The sequence below is a fragment of the Taudactylus pleione genome, unplaced genomic scaffold (genome assembly GCF_031769625.1).
Source record: "Taudactylus pleione unplaced genomic scaffold, aTauple2 ptg000046l, whole genome shotgun sequence".
NCBI classification, from domain to species: domain Eukaryota; kingdom Metazoa; phylum Chordata; class Amphibia; order Anura; family Myobatrachidae; genus Taudactylus; species Taudactylus pleione.
In genome coordinates, this window is record NW_028284448.1 from 9,005,868 (window position 1) to 9,024,412 (window position 18,545).

The following is an 18,545-nucleotide window of genomic DNA, read 5'->3' on the forward strand; positions in this document are numbered from 1 at the left end:
CAGTTGCTCATGAACGATGTTGTGCACAGTACCCACTGAGATGTTCAATTTCTCAGCAATATCACTAACTCGAATGTCCTCCTGAATCAGACCTTCAATGTGGTGGATGTGCTCATCTTGAACGTCCTTTCTGCCGTTATCAAAGGCAGTGCACCAAACCCAAACCTGTTTCCTTGACATGATGTTTATCACCACACACCAGTTGGCGATGAATTTCAGCTGCTGATGTGCCCTTTAGATGCAGAAATGTTGACATCATGAAAGTCAACATGTTGACAATGTGATTTTGCACTTTCCAACCCTAACTGCAATCTAACACTAACCCTAATCTATTCCTAACCCGAAAACTGTCTGTAGACATTCTGAAAGTGTCAACATTATGTCAGTGCCGATATTGTGAATGTTGACATGTTGCAGGCTGACATTCTGTCCATGTCGACATTCTGAATGTTGACTTTATTACTACATACCTTTAAATCTGCACGAACACAGGAAGCTACTGAATGTTTACATTTTCCTGAGCCTCTGCCAGTACTGTAATATAGGAATTGGTCATTGCTATATCATTAACCGTATTTAAATAGCTGTGGGATGGGGGGCAGTAGGGTTGGATCCTAGTGGGAGGAGCAATCACACTGTAGAAGGCTTGTGATTGTGAACGTTGATGGACACAATGTCAGCAGATGATTTGAGCCGATTTTAAGGGTTAAGGTGCGTACACACTGGGCGATTAAAGTGGATGACTGAATGATAACGATATCGTTATCGTTCAGTTGTCCACTTTATCGTCCATTTTTAACACCAAAACGATGAACGATAACGATGATGCGCGTTCCTGCAGGTTTCTCGTCATTATCGTTCATCGGGTAAACTTGCAGGCCAACCTGACGATATTGTTAGGTTGCTGCATGTTGGGGAATGGGGGAGAGAGCCCGGCGCTGAACAATATCGTTAATGATATCGTTCAGCGGGTGTGCTCAATGTCATGAATGACATTGAGCACACCCTGCCGGGGACACACTAGACGATATCGCTCAGGGAGCATATCATCTAGTGTGTACGCTCCTTTAGGGTTAGGTTAAGATGCATATAGGGATTATTTAAAGCCCCTATGGAGAGCCACATCGTTGACATGACTACTGTGGACAGTATGTCTCCTGTCCATGTGGACTTTCTGATTGTCAACTTTCTATACCACACCCCTGGGATACAAATAGGGCTGTGACAGAAATAAAGGTTCCCAGGAAAAATCATCTGCACAGAGCTACTCCTGGTATTCTGGTTAGTGAGAGGGATCATCTTAGGAAAAACATTTTCTAGGTGTTAGTGCAGCTTTAAATAACAATTTATATACCTCCTACAACTTATCACAGCACATTATTGTATATAAAATATTTTTGCTTTATCTAATATAACATTTTAAATAATTAGGAGACCTGTATAGCCTGGTTTCCTGGTGGTTCTACAGTTTCCAACTTATTTAAAAGGTTATTACATTAAATTTGATCTCACGTGTTATCTGTTTCATACTTTTAAATAACATTTTAATATATCCACTATTTTGGACATGTGAATGGTGCATATTAGGGTCCTTCAAAGATTGTTAATAAACAACAGTTAAAATGACAGAAGTGGATGTTGCATATTGGTTAAGGATTAAGATGGCAATTTATACCATTTTGTGATAGATGTCGGACTAGATTACTTGTAAATATTTTTAATATATCCCATATCTTTATTCGTGTGAGTACAATGTTATAAATATGAAGCCAAATTGACGGCACTCTCCGGACTTGAAAAACTCAATAAAATATGCTGGGAATCAGGTCCTTAATCTGACGGTTCGGTCTAGTTATAAAACTTTCTCAAGGATGCAGTATTGACAGTCTTCTGCCATATTATATCCTTGAAAAAGGTTTATAATGAAACAAACATCGAATTAAGGAACTGCTTTCCATCATATTTGAATGCGTCTTTCAAGTTCTGAGAGTACTGCCTATTTGGGTCTAATATACTTGCTAAATACTGAAGATCCAAAAGTCATGGGATAGATGCCTAGTATTGTGTAAGACCTCCCTAAACCAGCAAAGTGTAGCAACTCTGCATAGCATTGATTCCACAAGTGGATGGAAAACCTCTGGAGAGATGTTGACACATGCTGTCTGGATAGCTACCCACAGCTCCCTGGTAATTGCAGGTGCATGATCTTGGGGGTGATTGGATCTCTCCACCACATCCCATAAATGCTGGATTGGGTTAATTTTGGGTGAACATGGTGGCCACACTATTCATTGGAACTCTCCAGCATGCTCCTCAAGCCAATTCTAGACAATTTTGGATCAGTGACACGGTGAAGTCTATGAAGGGGGACAAAAGGCCATCAAGCTAGGCAACATAGCAGTTACTAGTCAACGAAGTGTTCAGATGGACCAGCTGACCCAACCCATGCCACATGAACACACCCCACACATTATGGAACCACCACCAGCCTACACGACGCCTTGTTGACAAATGGGGTCCATGGCCTCTGTGCCACACCCAAAACCTACCATCAGCCCAAAACAACTGGAGCCATGACTCATTGGACCATACCACATTTTCCCAGGGTCCAGTTAGTGACTTTTCAAGCCCAGGTGAGGCACTGTGTCCGGTGCCATAGTGTTACCAGGGGCACTCTGGTGGGTCTTCCGCTCCCATATCTCATGGAAGCTAAACAACACTGGACTGACCAGCTGGATATGCGTCTGGTACATTGAATGTGGATGTAATTTTAGCCAGTGTTGCTTGTCTGTTACCATGGACAATTCTGGCCAGACACTGCTGGTCACGATCATTAAAAACCCGTGGTTGCCCACTGCACTGTCCACGGTGGGTGGTGATGCCTTCCATGAGGTATTACCGGTACACACGTTACACCGTAGATTGAGGAATGTCAAATGTCTGCACAACTTTGGAAATGGAATGTCGCATCCTTCAGGCATCCCCTATCATGCTCCGTTCAAATTCACGTTGCCTTGTCATGAGCAGCCTAGTCGTTATTCAAACTGACTAATGAGATGTAGGTCTGGGTATTTCCAAGACGTCACAGTATGCAGTGACGCCACCTACCACTTCTTTTACATACTGCTCACCCATGACTTTTGACACTTCAATATTTACACAGACAGGCATTTTCTCACGCCAATTACAAAGCAGCAAAGTGCTGTGGGTGCTCGGATCATGACTCAAGCAAGTGAACAGACAGTATCCATTCAGAGAAACTGTTTGTTTTGTTTGAGGCTTATTAGTGTAGGGTAAAGTTTCTCATTTGCATATGAAACCATGTAGTACTAGTATTTTAGACCTATATATCCGTACCAAAAACATGGGTCACCTTGCATTTTATAATAAGCCTCATGACCTTCTTCATATGTAATGAAAAGGAGTCCTAAAAAAAAAGGTAAGTCCTGTTCTATGATGGGAACCTTACTGAAAACTTGAACAAACTTATTTTAAGCAAATAGTAGAGAGTATGGGCTGGGGGCCAAATATTCAGAGCTTCATATTGTACCAAGTATCCCAGCAAGAGTAGTGCCCGGACCATACTCTCTACTATTTGTCTATTAAGAAGTTGACCAGGATCATAACTAGGGGTATGCGAGCGGTGCGGTTGCGCAAGGCTCTGTGGGCGGCACCGCCGTTCACCCACCGCCCCTACATCTGGCTAGCAGGGTGCCTTTACAGGCACCCTGCAGCCAGAATCTCTTCAGCAGTGCCGCCTGGAGCGTCCGTAGGACACTTCAGACGTGCACCAACAGTACTGCATACTTGCCGACATTCAGCTCCCTCCTTCCGGGAGGGAGCTGAATGCCTGTATGCAGCAGGGGGCGTGGCCGGACAATGACACTATAGTGGGGGTGGGAGCTTACTCAGGCTGGCCGGCTTGGGATCCCAGGACACTGGGCTGGCAACTCCTGGAAAACGGGGCGGACACGCACTACCCTTTAAATTCCTGTGCCTGTCAATCAGGCAGAGGCATTCAAGGGTCTGCGTGCGACTACGCAGGACCTATTCTGCACACTCGCAATGGGTCCTGCGCACGCACAGATTCCCGATAATCAGAAATCTGGGAGCACTGCTGAATTAGGCCCTTTATAGCAATACAACTTGTCAGTCAATAATAAAACACCATGGCATATTGTGATATTTCTTTATTTCAATATTTTTAGAGCTTACAGTACCTGCCAACATCTGACCTTGCTGAGGAAGTTCATAAGTCACAATTAAATGCCAATGAATGTCACCACCTCAGTGGGTTTGGATCTGTCACTTTAAGTCCTGAGGATCGCACAGAAGAGGCTGGTAAGAAATGTGTCCTATATGGGTTTAGAAGCAGATTTATAAATACTGTCTATCGTATACATTAAAACATGCTATAATAATATTTGTGCTGACTTCCATCTATTGTATGCAGCCTTTCTCAAAAAGTTTAGCACAGAATCACAGAATTTGATGGCAGAAAAAAACCATTTGGCCCATCTAGTCTGCCCCTTTTTTTTTTTTTTTTTTTTTCCCATTTGGTAACCTCAACCTTATTGGAGCCTCAGTTCTTGTAAGGATATTCTTATGCTTATCCCAAGCATGTTTAAATTGCTCTACTGCCTTAGCCCCTACCACCTCTGATGGGAGGCTATTCCACTTATCTACTACCCTTTCTGTGGAGTAATTTTCTTCTCAAATTTCCTTTTAAATCTACCTTCCTCCAGTGTCAGTGCATGCCCACGTGTTCTTGTACTTCTCTTCCTTTGAAGAATGTCTCCTTCATGTACCTTATTAAAACCCTTTATATATTTGAACGTTTCTAGCATGTCTCCCTTTCCCTTCTCTGCTCCAAACTATACATATTAAGATCTTTTAGTCTTTCCTGGTACGTTTTGTGGTGTAGACCTTGCACCATTTTAGTTGCCCTTCTTTGTACAGTCTCTAATGTATTAATATCCTTCTGGAGATATGGCCTCCAGAACTGAACACAATATTCGAGATGAGGATGTACCAATGACCTATACAGTGGTATTATCACTTCTTTCTTTCTGCTACTGATTCCTCTCCCTATGCAACCAAGCATCTGACTTTTTCCTTCCTCATTGCTTTGTTACATTGCTTACCTGCCTTTAAGTCACCTGGCTGAAATAGTAACTCCTAGATCCCTTTCTTCCTCAGTAGTTTCCAGTATAGTGCCGTTAATACTATAATTAGCCTTTGGGTTTTTGAAGCCCAAGTGCATGACTTTGCATTTTTTGGTGTTAAACTGTAATTGCCAAGTCTTGACCATTCCTCTCATCCAGTGTCATACCTTCCTGGGTTGGGGAGTGTTCTGGCGTGCTAGCAAAAAAGGGGCTTGGCCTTGCGGACAGGGGGCATGGCCTCATGGGTAGGGGGCGTGGCCTTACGGCCCGAACCCCCATTTTATTCACTCTGGGGTCCGGGGACCAGTCTGTTTCAAAGTGCCCACTCCCTCACTGTATCAGGAGCAGAGTGCTGCACGTATTGCTACAGTGCAGCACCCGGCTCCTGTCACTGAGGAGGAGCAGATACTTTGGTGTCACCCCTCGGCAGGTGACACCCAGTTGCGTTCTGCACCCCTTTTGACGCCACTGCTCTAGTCTACCTAGAATGCTCCTTAATCATTTGTTTCACTCCTCCTGGTGTGTCTACCCTATTGCATACTAGGGGTGTGCACCGGCCACTTTTCGTTTTGGTTTTGGATCTGGATCTTTCTTCGTGTTTTGGATCTGGATTGGTTTTGCCAAAACCACCCTTCCATGTTTTGGGTTCTGGGTTTTGTGTTTTGGATCTGTATTTTTTTGAAAAAAAGCATAAAAACAGCTAAAATCACAGAATTTGTAGGTTTTTCTGCTCCTATGCTATTATTAACCTCAATAACCTTAATTTCCACTCATTTCCAGTCTATTCTGAACACCTCACACCTCACAATAGTGTTTTTATGTCCAAAAGGTTGCACCGAGGTAGCTGGATGACTATGCTAAGCGACACGAGTGGGCGGCACAAACACGTGACCCATCTAGGCGTGATACTGCAGTGGCAGACAGGATGGCAGTTTGAAAAACTAGGCCCCAAACTGTACATAATGCAAAGAAAAAAAAGAGGTGCAAGATGGAATTGTCCTTGGGCCCTCCCACCCACCCTTATGTTGTATAAACAGGACATGCACACTTTAACAAACCAATAATTTCAGCGCCAGGGTCTGCCACACAACTGTGGCTGAAATGATTGGTTCGTTTGGGCCCCCACAAAACAAGCTGGCAATTAATGTGTCCCTGCACAAACTGGCTCTACGGAGGCAAGATGTCATCCTCATCCTCCTCATCCACCGATTCCTCACCCTCTTCAGTGTGTACATCTTCATCCTCACAAAGTATTAACTCGTCCCCACTTGAATCCACCACCACAGGTCCCTCTGTACGTTCTGGAGGCTGGTCTCCCTGGAAGAGCTGATAATTCATTTTGATGAACATCATCTTCTCCACATTCTGTGGAAGCAACCTCCTACGCCTTTCGCTGACAAGGTTCCCGGCTGCACTAAACACTCTTTCGGAGTACACACTGGAGGGGGGGAAACTCAGGTAAAATAGAGCCAGTTTGTACAGGGGCCTCCAAATTGCCTCTTTTTCCTGCCAGTACAGGTATGGACTGTCTGACATGCCTACTTGGATGCTGTCACCGATGTAATCCTCCACCATTCTGTCAATGGTGACAGTATCATATGCAGTGACAGTAGACATGTCAGAAATTGTTGCCAGGTCCTTCAGTCCGGACCAGATGTCCAAACTTGGTCCTGCCTGCCCTGCATCACCGCCAGCGGGTTGCTTAGGATACCTAAGTTTTTTCCTGGCAGTCCCAGTTGCGGGAGAAAATGAAGAAGGAGCTGTTGACGTGTCACGTTCCGCTTCAGCTGACAGTGTGTTCACCAGCAGGTCTTTGCACCTCTGCAGGCTTGTGTCGGCCGGAAAGAGAGACACCACATAGGCTTTAAACCTAGGATCGAGCACGGTGGACAAAATGTAGTGGTCTGATTTCAACAGATTGACCACCCTGGAATTCTGGCAAAGCGAATGAAGGGCTTCATCCACAAGTCCCACATGCCGAGCGGAATCACTCCGTCTTAGCTCCTCCTTCACTTTCTCCAGCTGCTTCTGCAAAAGCCTGATGAGGGGAATGACCTGACTCAAGCTGGCAGTGTCTGAACTGACTTCACGTGTGGCAAGTTCGAAGGGCTGTAGAACCTTGCACAACACGGAAATCATTCTCCACTGCGCTTGAGTCAGGTGCATACCCCCTCCTTTGCCTATGTCATAGGTGGATGTATAGGCTTGTATGGCCTTTTGCTGCTCCTCCATCCTCTGAAGCATATAGAGGGTTGAGTTCCACCGCGTCACAACCTCTTGCTTCAGGTGATGGCGGGGCAGGTTCAAGAGTGTTTGCTGGCGCTCCAGTCTTCGGCACGCAGTCGCTGAATGGCGAAAGTGGCCAGAAATTTTTCGGGCCACCCAAAGCGTCTCCTGCACGCCCCTGTCGCTTTTCAGAAAATTCTGCACCACCAAGTTTATTGTGTGAGCAAAACATGGGACATGCTGGAATTTGCCCAGATGTAATGCCCTCACAATATTGGTGGCGTTGTCAGATATCACAAATCCCCAGGAGAGTCTAAGTGGGGTAAGCCACTGGGCGATGATTTCCCACAGTTTCTCTAAGAGGTTGTCGGCGGTGTGCCTCTTACTGAAACCGGTGATACACAGCGTAGCCTGCCTTGTAACGAGCTGGCGTTTCTGAGATGCTGCTACTGGTGACGCTGCTGCTGTTGCTGCGTAAGGTGATGCATCTACCCAGTGGGCTGTCACAGTCATATAGTCCTTAGTCTGCCCTGTTCCACTTGTCCACATGTCCGTGGTTAAGTGGAAATTGTGTACAACGGCATTTTTCAGGACACTGAGGACACTTTTTCTGACGTTTCTGTACAGTCTCGGTATCGCCTGCCTAGTGAAGTGGAATCTAGACGGGATTTGGAACCGGGGACACACTACCTCCATCAATTGTCTAAATCCCACTGCACTAATGGCGGATACCGGACGCACGTCTAACACCAACATAGCAGTCAAGGCCTCAGTTATACGTTTTGCTTCAGGATGACTGCTGTCGTACTTCATCCTCCTCGTTAAGGACTGTTGGAGGGTCAATTGTTTAGTAAAAGTAGTGGTGTTCCTACTTCCTCTCTGGGATGATGAACGACTCCCAGCAACAGCAGCAGCGGCAGCAGTAGGCGTAGCAATGCAGGATCCTCCGGAGGAATCCCAGATAGGAGAGTCAGTCATGCCAGTGACATGGCCTGCAGGACTACTTCCGATCCTGACTAAGGAGGAAATTGACGAGGAGGGAGTTGACGGTGTGGTTTGCAGGCGCTTGGATACAACGGGATTTAGGTGTCCCTGGACTGCTTACGGTCTTAGCCAAAGTTTCTGAACTTGACAGTAACTTTTTATGAACGCGCTGCAGGTGCCGTATAAGGGAGGATGTTCCTAGGTGGTTGACGTCCCTACCCCTACTTATTTCACCTTTACATATGGTACATATGGCAAGACAGTTGTTGTCCGGATTTGGATAGAAATATTGCCAGGCCAAAGAGGTGGAATGTTTGGTCTTCTGCCCAGGCATGACCGTGATGGTCTTTTTCATCCCACGGACAACAACTGTCTCCCCCGGAGCCTGATTTAAACAAACCACATCACCATCAGAATCCTCCTCGCCAACTTCCTCCTCAGCGCCAGCTACACCAGTATCCTCATCCTGTTGTACTTCAACAGTGACATCTTCAATTTGCATATCAGCAAGTGGACTGTGGGTGCTCCTTTCAGCACTTGCAGGGGGCGTGCAAATGGTGGAAAGAGCCACCTCTTCCCGTCCAGTGCTGGGAAGGTCAGGCATCGCAACCACCACCACACTTGGACTCTCCTTGGGGATTTGTGATATCTTCTTAGAATGCACAGTTCTTCGCTGTGCTTTTGCCAGCATAACTCTTTTGATTTTTTTAGTGGGAGGAGGGCTTCCATCGTCATGTGAAGCCGAACCACTAGTCATGAACATACTAGGGATCGACCTTAGCCGTTCCTTGCCACTCCGTGTCGTAAATGGCATATTGGCAAGTTTACGTTTCTCTTCAGCTGATTTAAATGTCTTTTTCAAGGTCATTTTCCTGAACTTTGCCATTTGGGATTGTATGTGCCCTCTACTATGACATTGGGCATCGGCCTTGGCAGACGACGTTGATGGCATGTTATCGTCTATGTCATGACTAGTGGCAGCAGCTTCAGCACTAGGAGGAAGTGGTTCTTGATCTTTCTCTATTTTATTTTTATCGGAGAAAGTTTGGTCCTCCATTTATGTTATATCAATTTGATATATACGTGCGGCTAAACACAGAAAATAATTTTTTTTTTGGTTTGGACTGGAGTGTACTTTCGGGGTTACAGCACCCTTTAACGGTCAAGCCAGCCGGCCCTTTACTTATGACACAGGCGCACGCTTGGCACTACTTTGTTGATGCACGTGCGGCTACTGCGCACACAATTCACAAACACAGAAAATAATTATTTTTTTGGTTTGGACTGGAGTGTACTTTCGGGGTTACAGCACCCTTTAACGGTCAAGCCAGCCGGCCCTTTACTTATGACACAGGCGCACGCTTGGCATTACTTTGTTGATGCACGTGCGGCTACTGCGCACACAATTCACAAACACAGAAAATATATTATTTTTTTAGCACTTGGGGGGAGCACCCCTGATGGACAGAGCACCCCCTGGACAACACTACAGCACCCCTTTAGGACTGGGACACTGCACAGGACTTTGGAGTGGACACAGCCCCTATGGAGAACTGACTGCACAACACAGTCCAGCCAGCCCCTATGGACTTTGAAGTAGTGGACACAGCCCCTATTAACAACAGCAGCACAGCACAACACAGCCAGCCCCTATGGACTTTGAAGTAGTGGACAACAGCAGCACTACACTACACTACACAGCCCTAACTCCCACCCTCCCTCTTCACTGTCCACAGCCGAGTGAGAAAATGGCGCCGACGCGGGTACCTTATATAGGATCCAAAACCCGCGAGACTCGGAAGGCGGGATGATGACGTTTTGCCTCGATTTCAGATCCGAGTCAGGCGGGAAAAGTCGAGCCTGACTCGGATCGTACTCTGATCGGGGGGGTTCGGATTTCAGAAATCCGAACCCGCTCACCCCTATTGCATACCTTTTGTGTCATCTGCAAAAAGGCATAGTTTCCCTTCAATACCATTTGCAATGTTCCTAACATTGATATTAAAAAGCACTGGCTCAAGTACAGATCCCTGGGGTTCCCTACTTGTAACCTTTCCCTCACAAGACTGCACTCCATTTACTACAACTATCTGTTTCCTATCCTGCAACCAGTTTCTTTTCCATTCAACCATCTTAGAATCCAATCCCAAGATTTCCAGTTTATTTAGCATGATAAATACTTCCTATAAGTATTCAAAAAAAAATGAAGGTTTACATTTTTATGCTGTATTAAAGTCTTACACCTTTAGAGAAATAACAGTATGAATGAAGTGTTGCATCTGCAGCGTACCCACATCACTAAACAGAGAAAGGTATGTATTACATTAATGAACAGCAGCTGCCTTATTGATCACCTAGGGCAGTGGTTCTCAAACTCTGTCCTCAGGACCCCACACAGGTCACATTTTCCAGGTCACCCAGCAGGTACATAGGTGTATTCATTTACTCACTGACACATTTTAAAAGATGCACAGGGGGAGCTAATTATTTCACTTGTAATGCTGTGAGGAGACCTGGAAAACATGCACTGTTTGGGTTCCTGAGGACCCAGTTTGAGAACCTGTGACCTAGGTACATAGATGCATTGGCTGTATTCCCATTTGGACAAATTGTCATGAGAGTGGCAGAATACGTCTGTTATATAGCAATACTTTTTCAGCAATCTCACACATAGGAGTAAACTTGAATATGGACTATAATCACGTTAATATTAAAAAAAAAAAAAAAAATACAGTTTCAATGTAATTAACCATTTGATGACATGGATTAGTGCTTTTTGAGTACATTCATTTAAACCGAATGTCAGAAACATAATGCATAACTTTTTTTGTTTATTTTTTGTGAAGGTCATAACTGGGAAGACGATGACCTACCACAGCATCGGACAGAAACTGAACAGTTAAAGCCACATCTTCAACATTTACTGTCTGCTTTTAGAATAGAGTATGATACAGGGAAGCTTAAGAGCACAGCTAATGAGATGGAGCTGCTTTCTCTGGTAGGACAAAACCAAGTGCTAAATGTAATACTGATAATTCTGCACACATACTATGCACCAGGTGGCAGTACTGATCAGCAAGTGTTCTACTGTCAGAGAACTGGTAGGCAATCCCTGATAATCAAGGAGTATTCATTATTTTACATGTATCTGCAATTCTGCATGCAATATTATTATTAATAATAATATTATAATTTATATAGCTCCAACATACCCTGCAGCACTTTGCGTTTAGAAACAAACACTGTAATAAAACAGGTTGTGGTCTATAGATCTATAGTAAAAAGGTTGACAATGTCTAGATAGACACTAGATGTTAGACAATCAATAGGTCGACAGGGACATAAGGTCTACACACTAAGAAGGTCGACAGGTACAAATGGTCAACACATTTTTTTGTTGATTTTTTTCAGGGTTAGGCACTTGCCGGAAGGTTAGGGTTAGGCACTTACCCCGATGGTTAAGGGTTAGGCACTTACCGGAGGTTTAGGCACTAGATGGGACAGTTGGGGTCAGGCATATACCCCCGATGGTTAGGGTTAGGCACCAAGAGGAGGGTTAGGGTGAAAATTAGGGTTAGAAAAAAAAAAAAACGTGTGTTGACCATTATTGTGTCGACCCTTTGACCATGTCGACCATCTGTACCTGCTGACCTTCTTACATGTCGACCTTTTGTCCCTGTCGACCTATCGACTAACATCTGGTGTCTATCTAGACATTGACGCCCTTTTTACTGTAGATCTTTCAATCCACACCCCAGAGGGCTAGGTCCCTGTTCACAAATTTTTAATCTATATGAAAAAAGGAGTTTGATATATGCTGTTAAATACCACAATTTGCAATAGAAAAAGTACTTAGATGCCTATTTATGAATCATATTTGCAGGATATCCTCAGAAGACACACGTTTTTGGGAGGCATCTGCAAATATTAAGTATCCTATTAATGTATCTACAGTGGACCACAGCAGATATCAGAAATATCATAATAATGTTATATATTATATATATATAATAAGTGTCTGATCTAGTCCACATGGACATCATGGATACTGGCATGCACATAATGGCACAAACAGAAGATATTGTATTTACTACTTGGGGGCAGAATGCTGGGCCATTGCTGTAAAGGATGGTTATGGGGCATATTCAATTGGGTTTTTGCCATAAAAATTTACTTTTACGACCAATTTCTGATTATTGCATCTATGTGTGCTCCCGATTCTCGCACTATCCATTTGAAAAAATATTAGTCTCAATAATTTTTTGGACAAAAACCCACATGAAAAAATTAAAAAAAATGGGGAGAACAGCCTGTACCCTAAAAAGCATCAAATAATTTTGGATAAATTTATAGATGTTTGTTACTGTGCCAAAGAAAAATATTTAGAGCTTTTAAAATGGTTCATATGGCTGATATATGCATTTTTAATAGCAGTGAAAAATTATAGAAAGCATATTTTTCATTAAAATAAATGCTGTTGTTAAATTTGGGGTGTATAAAAATGCCTGTAAAGCCGGGTACACACTAGAGGATATGTCGTCCAATCCAGCAGATCAGCCAACATAACGTCCACATCAGCCAGTGTGTATTGGCTATGTCGCTGACGATGCATGCTCCGGCATGTCATCAGCGACATCATCCGTCGGACCAGGTCCGATGGGCGATATCGTCAGCGGGGGCCATGCTGTCAACTGCAGCACTGTCCCCTTCATCGCTCCTGGCATCGGCAAGTGTGTATGCACTTGCTGATGCCGGGTCCCATCGTTGGCAAGAGCTTGCTGAGTACACATCGTTTAGTGTGTACCCAGCAGAAGTGGATTATATAGTAATTTTAAGCTACTTTAATAAAAAAAAAAAAAAAAAACCTGTAACTCCCACAAGCTTAAAAATACCTGCCACATCCATACAGCACCCCCCATATACCTGTCCCACATGTTTTAACCCATTATTCTAAAATTTGCAGAATTTCACCCAATAATGATAACATGTAATCATTGGCCCAACTAAGGGCCTGATTCAGAGCCGCTCGTAAGCGGCCGCTCGTTCGTTCTGACCGATGTTCGCACATCTGCGCATGCGTACGGATTGTAATACGCATGCGCGAACCAGTCAGTGCGGCCGAAAATCGTTTGTTCGCTATATAGCGAATGCCTGCTACTTTGAGTGACAGAAGGAGGCGTATGTGGGTGGTAACAGGGGAAGGTGCTTGAGAACAGAACGCAGGCGTGCTTAAAGGTCAAAACGGGCGTTTTAAGGGAGTGCATAATTAATCCAGCAGCGCCATTGACCACGTCACTTGGTTTTTTTTAACTCAGAACTGCTCGCAAAATAGCGGTTGAAAAAAACCAACCACAAGAATAGCGAGCAGTTCATACGCTGTACGATGTACTCGATTAATCTAATAAATAGCAGACATGACGTATGGTGCGAGCGGCAAGGGGGCGTATTTTTCAAAATTACAACCGCAAGTTTTGCTCGCTCGTTCAGACTTAGAGGCGTGAACAGACCGCAAAGTGCAAACGGTTCATTTGAATAGCCACCCCTTTTTCTAAAACGAACGACCGCAAATAGCGAGCGGCTCTGAATCAGGCCCTAAGCTATTTGAAAACTTCTAATTGACTAATTGATCATTAGGTGGAGAGGGGTACTGAACCAAGTCTGACATTTTTAGCGTAAAATACTTTTTTCCCAAGTTGCACCTACTCTAAAGCTGCAAAATCAAAGCCACGTTAATTCCTATTGAAATTCCGCGGCCAATTGAATAGGAAATGGGAAAAACCTTGTGCCTGGCCAAAATTTCTCACGCTGCAGGGAAAAATAACAACTCGCAGTCAACTGAATATGCCTTAATGAGTAACCGTTACTTTTCTTACTGCTGCAGGTTGTTGCTAAATTCCGAAGTACATTTAGCAAGCAACAAACCATGAGAACTTTCCCAATGTATGATTCTGGAATGGAAACAACAGATGGATGGGGCTTCAGAGGTCCATGTAAGGCTTTTAAGAAAACTGCAAACTGGCTTCAATTTGTAAAGGTATACTGGATGAGTTGTGAAAACTAGCAATACTTTTCATTTACTTTCAAATTACCTGGGAGGTTATATATATATAAATATATATATATATATATATATATATATATATATATATATATATATAGCTTTGTCTATATATTCCTTCTATCTATTCTGGTCTGATCGATGTGCCAGTATTTATTACAGTCAACAATGGAACTGGCAACTATACATTGCATGGATAAATAAAAAGACATGTTAAAGCTGCATATACACACAACGATTTTGTTACCAACGATTTTTATAAACTATTTTCTGTCAGGTTATCTGTCAGATTTTTTTAAAGTGTAATGAACGATTTTTTTGAACTACAAACGATTTTTGCATTTTCCCTTAATGAAAATCGTTGAGTTGACAAGTCTGACTGAACTAGAAACTACAAACGTGAATGCGCATGAACGATTATCGTTCATCTTTGACTCAGAAAGTGAACGATTTTTTTAAACGATATCGTTTAACGATAATCGTTCAAAAAATCGTTGTGTGTCTGCAGCTTTACTGTTATTTTACTTTCTAGGTGTTGCAACAGTGTTCAGCTTTATCTGTTTATATAACAATTACAAGAATACATATAAGAGAAACCTATCTGGGACTCTATCTGGTATTCAGTCAAATGCCTGCGCAGCCAGAGCAGTCACTGACATGCTTCCTGAGGTGCCAGATTGCCTTATGCCGCTAACATCCCTGAAAATATTTAGGTGAATTGCAGAGGTGTTTAAACAAAGTTCACCCCCCCCTATCTGTCTCACATTAGTGTAGTGCCTACTATCTTATATTACCAATTCTTTGGGGCTGATGTAGATTATCATGCAGGTCCATTTTGCAGAATTATCGCGCGTGTTTTCACGCTGCAGGTTTTGTAGCTGCACCTATAGGTTGTTCAGCCATATGAAATAATAATAGTAACTCAATCGTATTTCCCTTGTGGCCGAAGGGGTGTAATTGAGTGTTTAATGGGGCATTTACACATTTGGTTTAATTTAGTGAGGTCGTGTTGATGGAATTGCAGACTATGCTGTTATGATTTCAGATAGATCTATTGCACCAGGGATAGGGGTGGCTCACATGGGCGCTCTGATGATGATGGTTAGGTAACCACACACAAGTATAAGGCCATATGTATGCACAGGATATTCTTTATGGGTGTGCGTGTTGTAGACACACCTCCACACAGCCATTCCCCCTTGTAGCCAGAAGCCCAAGTCAGCTCGCCCACCTCTCCCTGGAAACAGTTTGGTGATATGGCGATGCTGGATTGGGGAATATGTTGCCACTGTCTGTGCAGCCCCTCCCCAGGTACATTGTCGAGATTGACGTCTACCGATCCCTGTACAGTCAATGATAATTTGGGTTGGGTTCTGCCTAAGGGGTGTGCAGGCACCTACCTTGCACTTACCGTGCCTATAGTCACACAGATGTGAACAACAACTCAGACTGGTGAATATACGTATGTTTCTTTGTTTAGTGCAGGTATAATTTCGACCGACTTGCTTACAACTTTTGATCTGCCCTTCTGTTTGTATCCTATATGGCATCTTATAATTAGGGATGTGCAGGCTCGGATAGGTTGGAAATTTCCCGCCAAGTTCGGATTTTTCCCGCAAAAAATCGCGTCTCAGAAAGAGGCAAAACGTCATCTTTCATGGACAAGCATAATCATTCCTGGACAAAAATCCATGGAAGATGATGTTTGTCCATGAAAGATGACGTTTTGCCTCTTTCTGAGACCCGATTTTTGGCAGGAAAATTCGAACCTACTCGAGCCTGCACATCCCTACTTATAACACCAATGGAAGGTTATACAGCTGGAGTTAATAGTATATTATGTTTCTGACTAATTAGTTTACTAGCAATATAAGCTGTGTGCTTGTGCATGGGCTAAGTCAAGGGTTTTAACCTATGAGGGATCATAAACATGGTTGAATGCATAGGCTTATTTATAATGGGTGTAGGGTGCACACGGGCCACTGGGTCCAGGGGCACCTGCACCGCACACCCTTCACTCAGAATATTCTTACCTCGTGCTGGCAAGTAGGTCCCTCCTACTCTGCAATGACATTTTCCCAGTGACATCTTCAAGATTATGGTGGCGGGCAATCTATGAAAAGACTCTGATACTGTGCCAGAGCTTTTGCTCTCTTGTACTTATTCGCCGTCTTCCAGAATATTACTGGGAAGATGGAGCCTTGAAGGAGGAGAGACCCAACTGCTGGCACAAGGTAACATAGATCGGGGTGGGGAAGGTGTGTATGTGGAGGTTGGGAGCGCTGCTCAGAGTTGGAGGCCTGCTGCACTTTCCTCTGAGCAGAATGCATCTCTTACTGTTAACGTTTTGTGTATATGCCATTACTAATTGAATGGTATGATTATTTTGTACAGTAAAATAAAATGAAGCATACATTAAAACAGATTCTTGAGGTTGTGACCGTAATGCAGCCATAATTTGGTTCCAGGGCAAAAAGGGTTAAATTGTGGCATAAATGTAATATAATTGTTGCAGGGAGGGATCAGGAGTTCAACAAACTTATGCTAACCTGCATATTAATTGGTAAGGAGGATGAACTTGATGGACTAGTTTCTTCTTCATCCTTACTAACTATAGGCCTGATTCTGAGTCAGACGAAGAACTATTATTGGCGGTCGTCCATCTGTGACTTTATGCAAATGCCAATACAAACTCCTTCCCTTGTGTACATCCGTGTGGCCAAAGCTGCAAGGACTGAGATGCACGCTATAATACAGATTGGCACATCCTTATAATCCACCAACGGTCGCACCATGGAAACTTGCACCAGCCCTATGGCAGATGCAGTTACCATCCATCTCGATCACAACAGCGCCTGCGTGCGCTCACTCTGTGAAACGCATGCGCCGTATGAGCTATTAGAAATTTTTGTGTAGTTGCAAATAAAAGTTCAATTACGTAAATCTTGGCATTGCGTGCAGTTTGTGTGTGGCTCTGAATCAGGCCTTTTGTAACACAGGTGATTGATAAAATAATCATACATTATACAGATTAAGTTTTGGTATAAAGATAACTATAGGTATTGCATTTATACATATTGTTTTCTTCTAGATTAAACCCAAACGAGATCCATGGCAGCAAAATTTTTTAATAAAATTAAAACAACACAAGAAAGTAGATGAGCTGCTCCGTCTTCAGTCACAATTCATAGAGGTACCTTTATAACATTTACTTTTATTTAGTAATTAATAATATGGGATCGGCATATGCCGTGCCACGTTCTCTTCTCGTTATACTTACCCTGTGCCAGGCCCAGTGTTGCAGGCAGGGGGCGCTGGGTACCGCAGGGCAGGGGGCGCTGTTTGGGACTGTCAATTTTCCTGTTTATTATAGTTCTGACTTGTAGCTTCCGCTTCTTTTATTCCCAGCATCGCCTGGCCTCCCCAATCTCTTCCCTGGTCCTTCCCCATGAGGCCATGGCTCCTTTTCAGGTGCACTATCTTATGTCCCTATTTAAAAAATGGGGGGCAATGTTCTCTCTGGTACAGGGCACCAAAAGGTCTAGTTACGGCTCTGGCTGCAGGGTTCCCCCCTCTTCTGGTGTGCAGCAGTTAGGGTTGTAGAGAGCAGTCACAGGCCCCAGTACTAAGAGGTGGTGTGGCCAGTCCAAAAAATAGTATATGCGCTATGCAGTGGGGGTGCCGGAGGCCGAATAGCAGCTACTGCACCCACAGAACAGCGGAGTGGAGGAGGCATGTGCACTCAGAAGGAAGTCTCTCCCCATAGGTGCTGGCTTTTGTGGATGGGACTATGTGATCTGCAGGAGGTGCCCTGCCTCCTGCAGATCACAAAGCTCCGCCTACAGAGACTGGTGTCTATGGAGAGAGACTTCCTCAATGCTCCCTGCCCTCACCTCTCCACCTCGCCATTGGACAGGAGGACAGTGTCCACCTTAGCAGCTGACCCAGGCCGGGCCCCTCTAACAAGTCTGGGCCTGTGTAATTAGTACCCACTCACCCTCTCTTTGTGCCCCTGGCGGCAGTGAGAGCCATTGGAAGAGAGGGGAGGGGTGGGGATGGACTTACGCTGCAATACATCTCAGAACATGCTTTAGCGGATTAATACATAGACC

At 44.1% G+C, this 18,545-nt stretch overlaps 1 protein-coding gene across 5 annotated transcripts in view; it reads left to right on the forward strand.

Annotated features, from left to right (window-relative positions):
- The window catches only part of LOC148537665 (uncharacterized), a 259,972-nt gene that overhangs the window by 16,132 nt on the left and 225,295 nt on the right, over positions 1-18,545 (forward strand). For all 5 annotated transcript variants that reach the window (XM_088460467.1, XM_088460468.1, XM_088460466.1 and 2 more), the window contains 4 exons: positions 4,209-4,341; positions 11,222-11,373; positions 14,257-14,409; positions 17,525-17,626. In XM_088460467.1, the coding sequence (XP_088316593.1) occupies positions 4,209-4,341; positions 11,222-11,373; positions 14,257-14,409; positions 17,525-17,626 (540 nt within the window). The remainder of the gene's footprint in view (positions 1-4,208; positions 4,342-11,221; positions 11,374-14,256; positions 14,410-17,524; positions 17,627-18,545) is intronic.